At 39.5% G+C, this 18260-nt stretch overlaps 1 protein-coding gene and 1 long non-coding RNA gene across 5 annotated transcripts in view; one reads left to right on the forward strand and one right to left on the reverse strand.

Moving 5' to 3' along the window:
- Positions 1 to 8865, forward strand: part of LOC141424216 (uncharacterized) — a 50490-nt gene extending 41625 nt beyond the window's left edge. For 3 of the 4 annotated variants that reach the window (XR_012449191.1, XR_012449192.1, XR_012449193.1), the window contains 2 exons: positions 2839 to 2935; positions 7002 to 8865. This is a non-coding gene — a long non-coding RNA (uncharacterized lncRNA). The remainder of the gene's footprint in view (positions 1 to 2838; positions 2936 to 7001) is intronic. The other variant, XR_012449194.1, reaches the window with a different exon arrangement.
- Spef2 (sperm flagellar 2) overlaps positions 1 to 18260 on the reverse strand; it is a 206568-nt gene that overhangs the window by 2832 nt on the left and 185476 nt on the right. Inside the window, exons 33-36 of the mRNA XM_074077627.1 lie at positions 13405 to 13497; positions 7749 to 7928; positions 696 to 944; positions 394 to 516 (exon numbers count right to left, since the gene is read on the reverse strand). Of these exons, the coding sequence (XP_073933728.1) occupies positions 394 to 516; positions 696 to 944; positions 7749 to 7928; positions 13405 to 13497 (645 nt within the window). The remainder of the gene's footprint in view (positions 1 to 393; positions 517 to 695; positions 945 to 7748; positions 7929 to 13404; positions 13498 to 18260) is intronic.

Raw genomic sequence — 18260 nt, forward strand, 5'->3', positions numbered from 1 at the left:
GTCTTCAAGAGTTTTTTTCCTGTTATCTTCCTTCCTTCCTTCCTTCCTTCCATGTATTTATTTTTGCTAGCAAAAATGAGCTTTGAGTATCTCCTTGGAAATGTACCTTCTCTTATTTTAAATTTCAGAATTTAGGGTTTCCAGGTCATTGGCACAACTCTCCTTGATTAATAGTCATAGCAATGAGAACCAACTGTGGTAGCTGCCTGTCCTCTCATTTGATTCCTCAGAGCAGCCACAGGGAGGAGATGTGAAGGGCAAGGAGAGCAAGAGTTGAGGGAGCTGACTCATGCATATTTTAAAGAAGCATTCTGACAATGAGTTAACTAATTAACTAGCTAACTAATAAACTAACAAATGAATGAGCTACCTTTCTGCCAAGGTCATACTTACAGGAAATTTGTAGTCTGAATAATTTGCAATCAAGTCTTGAATGAAAGGATGCGTCAAGAGAAGAGAAACTTCAATTGGCTCCAGATTCTTGGCACCCAGATCCTGAAATGTCTTTATGAAGCTCTTTTAAAGAAGAAAACTAAGTTAATTCACTTTACCATCTTGTAGACATTAAAGAATGGTTTTATGTACTAAAGTAATTCACCGTAATTTCTATACAATGATACATGCACATACTCTCAAAATTGAAGGTACCTTTCCTAATGAACAGCTTGCTCATTTTACAAAATGATCTGACCAACCTCTGCATAAATGTTCTCTATCTTCATGTGGCTGGCGAATCTGTTAGGGTCTTGGGCTTCATTTCCTCCTCTGAACACTTTGAGTAGTGTTTCCACAGAAATCTTTTCAGTGTTTGCATTTTCAGGGATTTCTTCATCCTTTTGTTCCCTTTCATCTCTCTGCTCTTTTAATTCCATTTCCTCTCCTGCAACATTTTCTTCAGGTTCAGGGAATTCCTCAGTGGGACTTATATCAGTAGAGCAGGAGGTCTGCAAAATTAAATGAAGAGAACATGAAGTCAGACTAAAGTCTTTCTACCAGTCATAGAAGCATATAAAAAGCATTAATTCGTCACAAGTACCATGCAATGGATAAAGCCTACCACAAACTAAATGAAGATTAGAACAGAATATGCAGACTTCTTTGGAAGTCGCAACATTAAAATCTTAGACCAATTTCACTTGTAGCATAGAGAGGCCTCACTATTGGGTGTGTCCTATTCACTCCCACAAATCCTTGCACTTACAATACTATAGCAACTTCAAATTTCTCAAATTGAACTGGGATAAATTGGTAGAAGTGGTGCCAGACTTATACACATGATTTTTTAACAGGATTTTATTTTGATTGTATTTGAGGTTATGGCAAATTTCATTCTCAAATTAGGTTGAGATTTTTATTCTCCTCAGCAAAAAGTCATGAATTCAGGCTCTTACATTTTGAACATAAAAAGTAAGTGTCTTCTGAAATAATTTCTTAGTTATGAATGCATAGAAAATATTGGTATCATTTGGCTCAGTAGGTATAGATCTAGGGAGTAATCCTGAATAAGAATTCGCAAACATAAATATTTTTGAATATGATGCACATTCAGTGTTACAGAAAAAAATAGAAATCCTGTGATTCCAAAATAGGAGAATGGTGACATAACATCTATGTCTATAATGGAATATAGTAGGTTATGAAAATTATGGTTTAGAAGAATATAATATGAGGAAATAGTCATAGAAGAATATGTATGAAAAAGCTTTAATAAAACAAAATAATACACTGGGATTCTCATTTTCTTATCAATAAAAATAAAGAATACACATACATTAAAGAGTGAGCACTGGTTACCTATAGGTATGAGTTGTGAGTAGAACAGTGGTGTGCTTTCTGATGGTGAGGTAACTTACACTTGATCATTTTCCATAGGAAAATGATTTATTTTGAGTATTGGTTGACTAGATATCAAAGGACATCTGAGTTCTGATTCTCCTTTTTCCCAAGGATATAAAAATTCTAATTTAGGAGGGTGCCAATGTCTGCAAATATTCAATTCAGTATAAGTAGTAAGTATATACATAGGTTATTCAACTTCTTTCCAAATAATCATGCATTATGCATAAAAGAATTATAGCATGAGACAGAATTAAATCTCTGGTAGTCATGTACCCCTATAAGGGATTTTGGAGAGACTCTGGGCCCTGTTTTAGAAAATAGGTTGCATTTGATTTAGCTCTGGGTGGCCACCTTGCTTTAGTTGAGTTTTTATATCCTTCACTAAATTGAGAATTTAATGGAATCTTGAAAAGGGAACACTATAACAGTTGAAGATTTGGGGATTAAATATATATTTATAGGTAAATATAGACATAAATAAATAATATGTAATATATTTCATAATATATATTTCAATTCCTTAAAACAATTGGAAATGTTACATGGTAGGAATATGAAACTGGCATTGGTGTCTTTACCTGGGATTGCTGGGGATTAACCATCAATAATTTCCTGAGACAATAAAACATTTAATATAGGGATAGGAACATAAGATGCAAAAGCAATTATCTGAGTGAGTATAGAATGAATCAGTGTATGTTTAGAGTATAACACAGGTAGTGTGTGGACAAGACAAAAACAAAATTTGTGGGTTAGAAATGATTAGTTGGTTAGACAAGCAGACAATACCAAAATTAAACAAATAGAAAAGTATAATCTCTATAACCAGTTCAATAATTAGGGAAGTACTTTTTAAAAGCTTAGTAAAAGCATTCTGGCATAAATTTATTTTTATGAGAAAGGTAACAATTTAAACATTTGACCTTTTAGAGTGAAGAAGTCTTAGCCTACTAATGTCAGAGGATGCTTTTTAAATTTTTGTTGTTTTTGCTCCCTCAGGTTGGGACAGAATAGGCTTTGTGCCTCACAGGGAAGGAAAAGAAATGATGAGGTCAGAGCGAAGGAGCCAGCATCAGCATCCAGGGGTGTCTGAAGGGTATGCAAGAAAAGTTGCCCTCTCCAACAGACAGCAATTTTGAATGTGAATATAGGAACAAAACCAGTGATGCCAGCTAGGAGAAAAGCCAGCAATTTTTTGTTGCTGTTGTTTATTCATATGTGCATACAATGTTTGGGTCATTTCTCTCCACTACCCCCCACACCCTCCCTCTCCCCCCTGCCCCCTCCCTCTTCCCCCTTACCACCTCACTTTCAGGCAGAAACTGTTCTGCCCTTATCTCTAATTTTGTTGGAGAGAGAGTATAAACAATAATAAGAAAGACAAAGCAATTTTGCTAGTTGAGATAAAGATAGCTATACAGGGAGATTCCTAGCATTGCTTCCATGTACAAATGTTTTACATTCTAAGTTGATTCTTCTCGAACTGACCTTTTCTCTAGTTCCTGATCCCCTTCTCCTATTGACCTCTGTCGCTTTAAAGTTTCTGCATGAGTTCCTCTGCATTGAGGACATCAAATATTATCGTTTTTTGGGTTTCTTACCTATCCCCATACCTCCCGAGTGTGCTCTTGAAGGACTGAAGGACTGCAGGAGGTCCCAAAAGGTGGTAAGTGGTCAAGGAGACACTTCTCCTCCCTAGGAAACGCCTGTTTGCATCTGAAAGGCATCTTCCACCATCAGGCAATGCAAAAATAGGCTATAAAACCCCACTCCCTACCCTGGCCCATGGGATCACCGGTTTCCGGGTCCCCCTGCATTCCTCAATATGCAGTCTTTCTCTTCTCTTTTCTCCAACTAAATTCTCTACAAATAAAATCTTTCTGACCTCTGCTGTTAGAGTGAGTCTGTGCTTTCATTCTCAGAGCAGACTCAAGAACCCTGAGCACCTGAAATTCCTGCGCGTGTCATCCGTGCATCACTCTTACCTTGTCATGTGACCCAACTCCAATCACATTGCTGTATTTGCCTTAGATCTAAAGTCCACATATGAGGGAGGACTTACTGTTGGCAATAATGGTGCGGATGGGTTTCGGTTCTTACTGCACCCTTAAGCTTCTGTTTTCCAGGGTCACGGTCCTGCCTCAAGTCTTGTTTGAATCCTCCTTCTGCCCCAACCTCCAATCAGCATGAACCATAAGATCCTAACCAATCAGATCATGCTGAATCCCACTGAGGGGTATATAAGCCCTTGCCCTTCCTGCTTCTCTCTCTTGGCTCTCTGGGCTCTCCCACCTGGCAATAAAGAATGTCTTGACCAGATTACTCCTCTCCACGTGGTCACTTTTGGGGCCTATATTTTCTTACACTTAACGATTTTTGGTTTTCTGAGCCTGGTTAACCTTGCTCAGAATGATGTTCTCCAGTTCCATCCATTTACTTGTGAATGATAAGATTTCATTCTTCTTTATGTCTGAGTAGAATTCCATTGTGTGCAAATACTACATTTTTCTTAATCCATTCATCACTAGTGGAGCACCTTAAGTCAGCAATTTTGAATGAGTAATTTTTAGTGGTATCAAAACTCTGAGAGTCACATTTTCTCTAAACACGGAACCAATGACTCTGGGCTAACTCTCAGAGATAGGCCTCAACAACTTTCAATAAGTGCATCACAGGAACAGTGCCTGCACATCTTCCTGACCTTGCATTTCTATCATTCAGTTAGCTCAGGCCTACATTTCAAAAGGCTGAAAATACGGTCAGTTCTGGGAACTAATGTGGGCAAAGTGTCAAAGGAAAGAATGGAATAGAAATTTATGTGCCTTTGTTACGTGCTGATTTGAAGTGTTGTGGGCCAATGTCGAGGGTCCTTACCTTCACAGGCCAGGGAACTGGCTCCTGAGGCAGCTGATTGACTTGTGAGCCAAAGCTGATGTATTGAAGTAGGATTTATTAGAAGGAAAGGAAAGGCTACAGCTAGAGCAGTGCAGTGGAGCCTGGAAACCAGTAGCTTGCTGGTCAGGTGAAGGCTGGGGCTTTTATGGATGTTTTAACTCTGGGTTTGGGTAAAGGTTAGGTGGTCTCTTTTCATTGGCTGTGGATTCAAGGGCTTTCTTAGATGAACTGTTTTTTTTTCCCCTTAAGGGAGGGAGACAATCTTGAGAGCATTTTGCTCATTAGCCCTGTGGCTGATTTATGAGAACCTGTATCTTCTCTTCAGGATGCAGGAATGCAGATTTACAACTCCTTCTCAGGATGCAGAAATGGAGGTTTATAACTCCTTCCCAGGATGTAGGAATGCAGATTTACAACTCTTTCTCAGGATGCAGGAACCATAGTGCTCTCCATGGGGGATGGGATACTCACTCATCTGCCTTAGGTCTCCAGACCCAGCAATACCTTGAACACCTGAATGCTGGGGCCTCAAACACTCTTGTCAAGTGGCTTTTATAAGACTTTGCTATGTGGGAGAGTAAAGCTCACAATTTACTAAATTCCAACATCATGAACCCATGCCACACAGGTTGCAGAAAGAGCAGATTCCCCCAGATTTCATTTATTTAAAGATTCAGCAGAACGAGGGCATTACTGATGAACACCTTGCTTGTGGGCTTCTTTTGTCTTGGGGGGGGGTTGGTACCAGTGGGAATGGGGAGGTGGTAGAGAAAGGGCATAGGAGGGTGAATGCAGTGCAAATACTGTATATACATGTATGTAAAAGCAAAAATGTTTCCAGGGATGGGGGCAGGGTGGTGGTGGAGGGGGGAAAGTCAAGTGATATACTTGATACATTGTAAGAATTTTGTAAATACCACAAGGTACCCCCAACCAGCACAACAATAAAAAAAAAATTACTAAAAAGAGCCTGGCTTTAAACAGAAGATCAATAAGATCAGCATAAGTAGTAGAGGAAGGAAGAATGAAATATGGGGGAGAGGAGGGTACAGAGAGATTTTCTGTGGCTTACACAGAAAGCAAGAGCAGAGATCTGATTGAATGTCTTGGGAGTGAGCATGAAACAGCTGGAGGTGTTACTTCTGAGCAGTAACACCTTCTGGGATGAGGTTGCCCTGGAAACTAGAACGCAGTGGAGATGACTCAGAAATGGAGCAGCACAATTGGAGACAAGATAGTGTGGACCGGGGGTGAGAGAGAATGAGGGAGGTAGGCAGCTCCTGTGTTTCAAAAGCTCTTAGGGTTCACTCTAAGCCAGAAACAGGTCCACAAGTCTGTGAGAAAGACATGCCCAGCCCCCAGGGTCACCTGTGGTTTCTGTTGTGTAGTGCAGTTCCTGTACAATGTCTTTGGAATTTAAAAGAGCTCTTTAGAGCAACACTCCAATGGAGTTGCTTTGTGGGTGGGAGCATAAGCATCAGATGAATGACTGGTTTAGGGACAAGAGGAATACAAGCCTCCTGAGCAGGGTGGACTGGCTGCCACCCACTGAGGTGGCTGTCTGTTGCTATGACAACAGCTCAGCTGTAGCACAGCTTCTTTCCCTGGTCTTTCCAGTTGGAGGTAGCTTCCTGGATCTAGCTGTTGCCTCTGCCCTCCACTTCTTAACCCTAAAGACCAGACTTCATTCTTTTTGCTGTCCTTTTCTCCCTTCCTCCCTTCTTTCCTTGCTCACAGACATTAATTGAGCATTTGCTATGTGAAGTTACTTTGGGTTACAAGTCATCCCAGACTCAGAATCAGGATTCAACAGATAAACAAAACTCTATATGAATTACTAAATCTCATTTCCCTCCTCTGTTCTATTTGTTCTCCACAGAGCAAATAGAGATTCTATCTAAAATGTTTTAAGTCAGCTCTTCCAAGGACTTCTTATTTTGTCCACAGCAGAGTTAAACTAAGGTCTCCATGGTGGCCTGAGTTCTCTTCCCCTCACTTTTCTCCACTACTGTTTAAGAAGATACCATTCTTGCATGAAATAAACACTCTTTGGTGGCCCTATGTAAGTATTGAACCAGTATCTACAGTACACTGGACTGAAGAGCCCTGTGTTAGCTTAGCAGGCATCTACTTAGCTTTGTCTGGCCTTGGTCCTATGTGTTCAGGGCTGAACTTCAGGTTCAAATCTAAGATAACCCATCTCTCCCCACATGTGAATGCTGTCATAGGAACCTCTCATTTCTTATAGATTATCTCTATCTTGGCAGATGTGTATGAAAAGCAAAGAAGTGGCTGGGACATCTGAACAGTCTGGACTGAACAGCAGGTCTCTTCCATCTGTGTCCACAAAGAGACCAGAAACAAGCATGCTATCAGAGGGACACAGCTCGGCTCCCAAAAGAGCAAAAGAATGGAAAGACACACAAAGTGCAAATGGGCACCACGGAAGCACATTACTTAGTGCACTGCCTGTAGGCTTTTCCATGTGAAAAATCCAGGAATGCTTATCCCTCGGAAATCTCAAGAATGTATGTGGCATCTTAATTAGATATTAAGTTTCTTTGTACTTGGAGGCAAGTGATGCAAAGTGCCTTTAGATCTGGGTGTCTAGGCCTTGGCCTGGAATGCCATCAAAGAGTCACATATGTGTATGCACTGAGGCCTGAGCTTGTTTTCAAATATAATCTCCACCCAATAAGACAAACAAGTTGGGTCAATACTCGCTTTTTTTTGATTATCATAATCAGCACTTCATGCTTATAAATAAAGCCCATGCTTCCCAAGAAACTGAATAGATTCTGATTTTACTACAAAAGCATGGAATTGAATTTGGTTCTCTGGTTCTTGGTGTAGTTGGGGAAGGATTTGTTGAAGACCTGGTATATGTAAAACGTTGTGTTAGGCACCTCAGGAGAAATGGGGAAGGAAAGAATCAAGACCCAGTTATCAGGGGGTTAGGATCTTCTGGCACCCTTTCAAAGCCCCAAACTAGTGCTTTTCTGGAATGTCATTACCTTTTCTGCAGTCATCATAGAAGTGGTAACTTGCTGGAAGACATGTGTTCCCACAGCCACACTGAGAGCCCTGTAGACACCTTCCACAGGGTCCGGGTGGAAAGCAAAATACAATAGCATCTGGGTATAGTCAAGCTGGGGTGGGTCCTTCTCAAAGTCAGCAAACAGCCGAAAAAAGAACTGTTACATAAAAAGAATTTCAACAAAAGATAAAAGTTAGCTCTGGAAGTCAGTAGACAAGACAATAAAGAATCCGTCCAGGAACGTTGGATTAAAGTTATCTTCTGAGGGCTGAGTTAGTAAAGCCAACATAATAATGAATGCTAAGTTAAAAAGCATATGTTAAGTTAAAAAGTGGTAAGAAGTAGGGCTCTAAATTCTAAAGTTAAAAAAAACATGTGTGCTACTTAGTGGTACTGGGCCCCAAGAGCAAGGACCCATTATTCTCTGCATCATCAAAACAAACTGAGTCTCCGCCCTGGATATGAGACTTCTGGTGCTTCCCTTTCTGTAGGGAGTGTAGCTAGGGAAAGCAAAGAAGCCCAAAGTTAGTGGCTCTCTAATCATTAAAATCTTTAACCTGGCTCATCTGTTCTGAACTTCTTACTCGAACTGCTTCCCATAAGCTAATTCTTTCAAAATGAATTCACACCAAAGAAGAAAGCATGCCTAACTATCAGTTTCTTGGGCAGTTCTCACTTTCTAAATGATGAGGCTGATTTCCACAGTGTCTTACAAACTTGACAGCATGGAGAGTGCATGCCCAAGAACTTTATATTCTCTGGGACCCTGCCAACCTGAAGTCTGGTCCCTGGAACATACAGGCTACACTGAGACACAGACAGGGTCCTTCCTATTGGGGAAGCCTACTAGCTTCCTTGACTAACTCTTCTCAAATGTGTACTTAATGACCTGGAGAATATTTTCAAAGATTCTGATTAAGTAGATGGTCTGGAACCACCTGAGTGTCTGCATGTCTAGCAAACTCCTGGGTGATCCCAATGCTGCTGGTCATGACCACACTTTGAGAAGCACCCAGATCCAGAGGGAATTTCCACCATCATATTGTTTGCTACCAACAACCCTTACAACTATGAACAAATCTAATTAGATCAACATGAAGGTAACAATGGAAAAATAATTTCTGATATTTGACATTATCAATAAAAATTTAAATAAAAATAACTTTGATAGGCAAATGTATGAAATCTGTTATGCTCAAAAGCAGAATTTTTACAGGTCAGTAGAATCTATGGGTTCTTTTATTCAGCCACTGTTTATCAAACATGTGCTACATGCTCTAAGCCTGACACAGAGAGGTTGAGAGGCTTATAAACATTCTCTGACAATTAGGTATCCCTTGAGTTTTCTCAGAAGTCACAATCAAACTGCTGGGTTCCTTCAGGACATTGCATTTTCATCTTCCCCCTTGTCTTGAGTTATTTCAGGAATACACACTAGGACTAGAGTCAGAAGGACCCTGAGTACTTAGCTTCCATTTCTTTCATAGGAAGACTTGCTCTTGAATATGATTTCCACTGAATTTCTCTTATAAGTGATATGCAAGTGAAAATCTTCATTGTTTCCATTTACAAGTAAACTGAATTTTTTTTATTGAAGGAAGAGGTGCAAAAATAAAGTAACCTCATATATAGGCTCTTTCTGTAATTATAGGCTTGAGTTTAAATCAATGGATTGGACAGTGAAAAAATGGTAATGATTGTAATAGTCCAAAGATCACTTAAAATACTCTTGTAGATGGAATTCTAAGAAGGCTTCAAGAGTTCTCACCCTTGGAGTACATACCTTGTATCAACCCCTCTCCCTGAGTGTGGGCTGGACTTGTGAATATGCTGGGAAATTCATTCCCATGTGTAGGTTACCTTATATGACAAAGATAAAGAGATTTATCAGACATAATTAAGGTCCTTAGTCTGTTGATCTTGAGTTAGTGCAAAGGGAATCTGACCTTGGGCCTGATCTAACCAGGTGAGTCATTTTAAAAACGGCTCAGGCCTTATGGGATAAATTTGAGAGGGATGTTCTCCTTCTCGCCATAAACAAGCAATCTGTCACTTTGTGCAGATGACCATGTGAAGGGGAATAAATAGTAGCCTGAAGGAACTGAAGGTCTCAATCCTACAACTGCACAGGTCTAAATTCTGTCAACAGCCCATTTAAAAAGTCTGTTTTGGAATTGGTCTCAGATGGGATTGTAACTGCAGATAGCACCTCAGTTTCAGGCTCTGAGCTGAGAACCTCCTTAAGCTATGCCTGGACTTCTGACTTGCAGAATTATGAGATAATAAATGAGTGTTGTTTTAGATCACTAAGAAATAGCAATTATTAGATAGCATCAAAAATTAACACAAATACATTGCTTCATTCATTCAACAAATACTTGTTGAGTACCTTAATTACTAGGTTTAGACTTTCTAGGTGTTTAAGAGATAATCACTAGATAGGAGATAAAGTTCTCAGCTCTTGGGGACCTCAGCTTACTTTCTTGAAGGAGAAGGCAGACAATAATGGTTAACAAAATAAATAAATTACATAGTGATTATGAAAACACAGGCCAAAAAATAGTGACTAAGGAAAGGGAAATTGAGAGTTCATAGTATGTGTATATGTGTGTGGTGGGGGGATGTAGATTTCAGGACTGGAGTGAAGTCTGAACAAAGATTTGGAAGAGGGAAGGAAGATGGCCAGGTGGGACATCCAGAGAAAGAGCATCACAGGCAGAGGAAACTGCTGAAGCAAATGTCCTGTGACCTAAAGAACCATGCTTTATGTGTTTGGTTGTCAGTGAGCAAGTCAGTGGAGGTAATGAAGAGTGGGCAGGGAGGAGACCAGCAGTAAGTGCAAGTGGGAGAGGTAAAAGGAACATAACTTAGAAGGTCCAGGCAACTACTTAAGGCCTTGACCTTTTTGTCTGAGTAAAGCACAAAGCCTTGTGACAGTGTGAGCAGAAGCTACTGTGATCTGGTGTGCAATCTGAGCAAAGACAAGGAAGGAACAGAGACACCTTCCTGAGGCAATTGAGACACTATGTGAAGTAGACTGTGGCTTGTTCCAGGAGGTAGCATTAGGCTTACAAGAAGTGGTTTGATTCTCAGTATACTTTGAAGTAAAAGTATCAGGATTTCAAAGGTTTTCAAAAAAGAGAATTGAGGATAACTCCTAGGGCTTTGAGTGAGCACTTTAAAGGACGAAGTTGACATTGACTGAGATGGAGAGTAATTTATGTGAACATGAGGGTGGTGGGGACCACCATTTAGGTACCCAGTTTGGGACACAGTGAGTTTGAGATGTCTACTAGCATATTCAAGTGGAGACGTCACAAATGTAACAGGCATTTGAAAGAGAAATTTGTGATAGAAACAGACATTTGGGATTCGTTAGCAAATAACTGGTATTATAAACCAAGAGCTTGGCTTTAACAAGTATTAAGCATCCTGAGGGATTGAAAAGATGTCACATTGACAGAAGCTGTGGAGAAGAGAATATTACAGTACTTGTGTATTTTGATACACCAAAAGTAAAGCAAGTTTTTTTGTTCAGGAAAGCCCTAGGGATTTCTTGAACACAGGGAGGGTCACTCTTGATGCTGGATGGAGAGCTGGAAGTCAGGACACAACCTGTCATAAGAAAGTGTACTGTTATTGTCAACAGATAGTGTGGTTGCAACATGAGGTGTCTTAGAGTCCTGTTTTTAGGTGTAGCTTTACCTTCTATCCAGTACTTGAGTCTCTAAACTTAGATAAGCCTAAGGTCAGTGGTATGGCCTGTCTCCAGGAGCCCTGCAGGATATGGCTCGGAAGTAGGCCTTGGGTCATAGGATAGAGATGGAAAAGCAAGAGAGATGAGTGTGGCCCTATAGTGTGGCCCAAGCCTTCTCTCTAAGGGGATATAGAGGCCTTGGGAGAGGAAAGGAGCTATTTAAGTTCCAACTGTGAGCAGATCTCAGGGTTCCCAACCTCCAGAACTCCTTAATGAGGTCATTTCCCCTCTGATTTGTCCTTTGCTATTCTACTTGCAGCCAAATAAGTAAAGAGTGTTTGTTGTTTTATATTTTCTTTTTACTTATTTTTATTTAGCATATTAACCACTAACTGCTTTCCAGCCATGTTTACTTAGCATGATTAGTTTCTGTTTGGCAAACACTGCTGTGGTTTGGATGAGTGCCCCATGCTGATGGTACTGGGAGGTGTTGTGAACTTTTAAGAGGCAAGGCCTCCTGGAAGGTCCTCAGGTCATTAGGGGCATGCCCTCCACAGGGATTATAGGACCTCTCTTTTCTCCTCTCTGTTCCTGGCTTGAGATATGAGCACTCACTGTCCCCCTATGTCCACTGTAGTGTGTTGCCTTCCCACTTCTACTATAGGATGTTCCCTTACCAGAGGCCCAAACCCATAAGACTGTCTAATTTTGAACTTCCAGAACCATGAGCTAAAATGAATCTCTTTACTCCTAAGTAGCCTGTGTTAGGTACTTCATTGTAGTGATAGAAAGCTGACTAATACACTTACACAGGGCTACTGTGTGCCAATTACTGTTCTAAGTGTGCCATGTATATGAACTCACTCTGCACAACAGAAAGAATTTTAAAAAGCAAGGTACAGAAAGGAGGCCATGGAGACCTCACAGCCTGGAAACAATGCATTCTGTGCATTTATCTCATTTAAACAGCAGTTAGATTTATGTATTCTGAAAATCCAGGACACTGAGCACGGGAGGGAGGATATAACACCTTTCATCTTTTCTGTCCCGTGGACATCGTGTGTGTGTGTGTGTGTGTGTGTGTGTGTGTGCGTGTGTGTGTGTATGTGCATGCACGCATGTGTGTGCACACATTCACACCCACTCACATACTCTGCTTTCAGCCATCTTTTGCCTCATATGAACACTTCCTTCTCAGGCTTCACAGTCCTGCCTCTGCCACTGACTTTGCTCCTTTCCTTGATGTAATTTTCCAGCAGCAGGTGAGAGCCATGCTTTCACTATGTACCAAATGGTCTTTTTCTGTTTCACTGCCCAATGAACAGCTACATGGCTGGACCCTTGATTGACAGTTTTCTGTAATGCCTGAATCTATCATGCAACTTTTCTTGTATCTTGCAGAATGTAGCTATGTTTGATATATTTTTATATTTTAAACATTTATACAGAGGTCAGAGTGGCTTTCAGATTTTAAGGTTCTGCTCAGGAATAAAAGATGATAATAATAATGCTGTTATTGATAATATTAAGGACAGAAGGCTGTGAGGGCTATATGGGTGATAGCGTATCAAATCCTTGCTATGTTCAATAAGATCAAAGGGAAATGGACAAAAACATTGGTAAAATGACGGAATTTTTATCTTAAACTTTTAGAGTTAGAAGGACATTTAGAGACAGGTGTGTCAAGTAGCAGCTTAACTGACAGATGAGAAAAGTGAAATTCAGAGAGGCTATGGAAATGACAAGATCCTGTGGCTGACAGTGCAGTGGGAGTCTGTGCCCTTGTGCTCTCCCCTAGAACTTTACGATGATTTTTCCTCAAAGAATACGAAGTTCACACTTTGGGGGTAGGAATAAAGTCCAAGGAAAATTCCCCAAGATGAAGAACCTGAAGGAAACAATCAGTGCCAAATGTTTTAAAGAGCTCAGTACTTACCTCTATAAGATGTTCCTGCCTATTAAATGGCAGGGGTTCAAGAGGATTTTCTGGAATTTTTATGTCTTCATCTCCTGAAAACCACAGACCAGCCTATGTGAAAAATAAGAATGAAAATCATTAAGGCTTTATGCTGAGACTAGCAGTTCCTTTTAAGGCCAGGTACTGAACCAATCTTGTTCTAGTCTCTAGAGCAGTGGTCTCCAAAGTAGTTTGCAGAAACCATGAGTATGCAGGAAAAAATACTAGGACTTGCATTTATATTTCTTTTTTATCTTATCCTTCCATTCTTCTTTTTCATGTACATGACAGTGTACGTTATGTACTACTGCTACAGTAAATTATATAAAATATAGTACACTTATAATTTATAAATGAAAGTCCACATTGTAGGGGTGCTATCCATATTTTAACTGTTGGAACACATAATTAAGCTTGGAAGTTATTACCATTGATTAAGCCCACATTGCATAATGTGAGCTATCAGAGCTTTAAATTGTGCTGGTCACTGTTCATGTTAGAAGATCTTTGTTGAATTACTGGATGACTCACTCAGGATTTCAGTGGCCTTTTTTTTTCATGATATCCCTTCCTCTCTTAGTATCTGGCATGTGTCACATAAAGCCCTCAATTCCTATTTGGCTATGCTTCTCTCCTCTTTCCCTTCCCACTGCTTCCACTTTGCTGTATAGACTCCTGACATCTACCACAGGTCACTTAGTGACCTCAAGCTATTTTTGTTTCTAGTTTCCTTCTTATCTGTTTCAGTTTTTCCTTATGCAACCATGTTGATTCTCTCAAAACTTTAATATTGTCCTATCATTCTCTGTTCAAAAACATATCTTATTCTCATTGTCCTGATTACATTATCCATCATATCTTAGGTGATTTTCCTTTCCACCCAGGGAAGTCCCTATGCACCTTTCTAGGCAAAATAAGATCACACCTTCTCATAGAGACTCTTTGATTTAAACTCTGAATTCCAATTGAACTTGTTTATACTATGCATTTGGGCATAAACCATTCCTTTTGAGTTGCTATTCATGATTGCTGCTGAAAATCATGTGTAAATTATTGAGTCCAAAGAATACATCTTTCCTGGTCTAATGGGAAACATTTCATTTATAGAACTGTTTTGCTCCTACGTATTGCTCCTTACCATCATCTAGGGTGAAAACCTATCTTCAGCATAGCTTATTGCCAACACTGGTTTGCCTAACCTGACTCAGGTCTATGCTCTGGGTCTTTCATCTTTTCTTTCAAGAAGTAAAAAGAGAGATTACACTGGCTGGCCTGCAGAGGTGATGACTTTGTTCATTTGGAACAAAGGAATACTGGCTCTGTACAAGCTTATAAGAATCAGAAGAAGCTTAATGTCTAACACAGGCTCAAACTTTAAACATAAGAGGTTTCTGCATTGACCAGGAGGAAATCCTTGCCCAATGGCTCATCTGCAAAGGCTAAGAGGGAATCTAGATAAGATTGATGATTCTGGATATGATGGAGTGATAAAGGGCAGAATTTTCCTCCTGCCTTAAGCAACACATAAAACAGGATTTTCTAGACTCTAGACAATGAGCAACACAGTATAGTCCTTCCCAAAAGCCAGCAAGTAAGAAAACGAGGAGCCTTGCCTTTGCTCCTGCCTATAGTGCCAGGAGGAACATCTAAGGCTTAGTGATCTTGCTGAGTTGAGAAGACAGATTTTAGGCTTGAGGAAGGCCAAGGTGGCTATAATTCACAGGGCAAAACTACGCACAGAGAGTGAGGGAGCTCTGGAGATGTGCACAGGATTCTCCTCAAGTCTTGACTGAGAGACAACCTGTGTAGGTATGGGTGGAAAGTACCAAAAATTGGAGAATCACTGAAAAGTAATAAGCTCAGTAATTCCTAAAACTTGCAAAGAGCTGGGATTATTTCACTTTACCACCTGGACAGAGGCCACTCAGAATGAGAGGTCCTCCTAATGCACAGGACATTGGGTAGAGCCCCCAGAAGAATGTCTATTGCCTTTGTAGTGGAGTCAGATTAGGATTATGCTATAGGGTGCTCTGAATCCACCCTCAGAATTATTGATTATAACCATGAAAGGATAAAACTGATTCTAAGAAACACCACTGTATGTCTGTCAGTACTTAAAGGTATACAAAAACTTGGGTATCCAATAAGATAATGTTCAAAATTCTAATTTGAAATTACTGGACATGCAAAAAAAGACAGAGAATCTGATCCATATCCAGGAGAAACACCAACACATCATGAGGCATGATGAAATGAATGAATGCTAAAACACATGTTAAAGTGGGATATTAAAACAGATATTCTAAATATAGATCAACTATTTAGAATAGCTATCCTATTTCAGGAGGTAAAGAAAAACATGGACATAATGAAGAAAGAAGTAAAAGATATGAAAAAGGCCCAACTCAAACCCTAGAAATTAAAAGCTACAATATCTGAAATACAGAATAGAATCAATGATATTAATAGCAGGCTTGACTCTGCAGAGGAAAATGTAAGTGAATTTGAAGGCATATCAATAGAAATGCCTTTTTTCCCAGAGGGGAAAAAAGATTGCAATAAATTAACCAAGCATCCATGATCTGTAGGACATTACCAAATTGTTTAGTCAACAAACATAAAAGTGGAGTCTGAGAAGATGGGGTGCAGAAAAAATATTTGAAAAATTTCCAAATTTGATAAAAACTACAATCCAACAGCTTTAAGAAGTTCAACAAACCCCAAGCAAGAGAAATAAGAATTCCATACCAAGGAACACAGTAATCAAACTGCCTAAAGCAGGAATAAAGAGGCAATTTGAAAAAAATTATAGGTGGGGAGGGGAAGAAACGAAGTAAGATCCTTCTCCATTTTTTGGCCATCAATTCTATATCCAATCACATTACTGCACAAGAATTCCTGATTCTTTAGCTTTTAGTCAAGGATTTGTTTGTGTTAGTTTCCTAAAATATGTGCTATTTAGTAAATTAGAAAAATTATTTCAAAGGGTTTCACATATAACAGTATTATATATTAGAAAGCAAACAAATTTGGTTTCTAAAATATCATCCATAAAAATTTTAGCTACCTGAAATGTTACATTTGAGCTTATGTAGTAATGTGCTTAAATTGAGAAGCAAGGTGTAATCAACTCTATCCTGTCTCACTGCATCACTAGGTTATTTATCTTTAAAATGTGTAAATGTTCTTTGTACTCTCTTGCTACTACATAGGATGGAGCCCAGTATCTGAGAGCAGCTGCAAGACCAGAGAGAGCAAGGGGCAAACAAGCTTCCACGCTCATTGCCTAGCCAAGGCATGCCCTAAGGACTTCACAATGCTGTGTATTTGTTCATTTTAGAAGCTGAAGAAATAAGCACACTGTTAATTTTGCCTTTGAATGTGTTTTAATTTTTCTCGTGAAACATTTGTGTGTGTGTGTGCTGGCAAGTGTTGAAAATCTATAGATGGCATATGGGAAAGTCCGGTGGGCCTCTCCAAATGATATCACCAAATGGTATCTGGAACTTTTGAGGAGTAGAAACTAAGAGGGGAGAGGACACAGTACAACTCAGAAAACAACTGTCCCCAAAATATAGTGTTCAGGTAAGTATTTTTGAGTTTCGGCTAAATGTAGCATCCAATTTGGTCTAAGAAATTCACACCTTTGGCAAAGGAGCATTTTGGTTTGGGAAACATTTCCAACACCCTTTGTTCTTCTCATGTTTATATAAAAAGATGTGCAATTTGATATTCTGTGTTAATGATACGTATTGTAAATAGCGAAGGGCTTCACAAGGGCCCACTTTTTAAAATCTTAAGCCATCTATGGAAATAGTGTAAGTTGCACTCTGCTGTTTTCATTTTCAAACAAATTCACCCTAATAAATTATTAGTCAAGGACAGCATTTATAAATTGCTGCACTTGAGAAATAAATATACCAGAACCCAATTATCCAAACGTGTGTCTTGATCATCCATGAAGAAGGTTCTCGAGATAAGTGTTATTTCCTTGTGAGCATGGGAAACCCAGAACTGTCTACAAAAACGCATGCCACCTATTAATTAGGAAGAAAAGAGAGACAGGAAGGGATGTGATCTTTCAGTGATGAAACACATGTGAGAAACAGGCACTTAAAGACTGTCACCCTGTGTCAAAATAAGTTCTGTATGAATAGTTCCTTCTTCTGTTGTCTATCAGTAATGTGAAATGTAAGCAATAGGATGAATTCAATTAGTAGGCACAAAATTAATAATTCAGACCCTTATCAGTTATGTAACAACTCCTTTGTTATTTGACCTTTTCAAAAATGAGTGGAATTTCCATATGTCTGACTTATTAGACAACGTATGTCTGTCTATCTATCTGTCTGTCTATCTACTTACATACCTAATTACCTATCCGTCTGTCATCCTAATGACCAACTTATTTCCCCTACCATTTTCATTCTGGTTTTTGGACTCAATATTCCATTAAAATTGCTCTGGCAGAAATTACCGGTTATACTCCACCTGCCAAGTCCAATGGACAGGTATTATGCTACTGGATTATCCGTCACTTTCTTTGGGTGAGCTCATCCATTCGTGACTTTTAACAACTGCCTCCATGATAGGGGTTTGCAATACATTCTGGATCTCTCATATCAGATTTGGACATTTCTGCTTACATATTCCACAGACATTTCAAACTCAACCTTTCAAGAGGAGTCTCATCATATACTATCTCACCCCAAAGAAAATAAAATCTTCTCCTCTTGCTGTGTTCTTTGTCACTGTTATTGCTACTTCTGGAGTACTGGGTGGTGCTGGATAGTGGGCTTATTAAAAGCTCTGTAGATGACTTTTCTTTTATGGTG

This window comes from Castor canadensis, chromosome 6, assembly GCF_047511655.1.
Source record: "Castor canadensis chromosome 6, mCasCan1.hap1v2, whole genome shotgun sequence".
Taxonomy (NCBI): domain Eukaryota; kingdom Metazoa; phylum Chordata; class Mammalia; order Rodentia; family Castoridae; genus Castor; species Castor canadensis.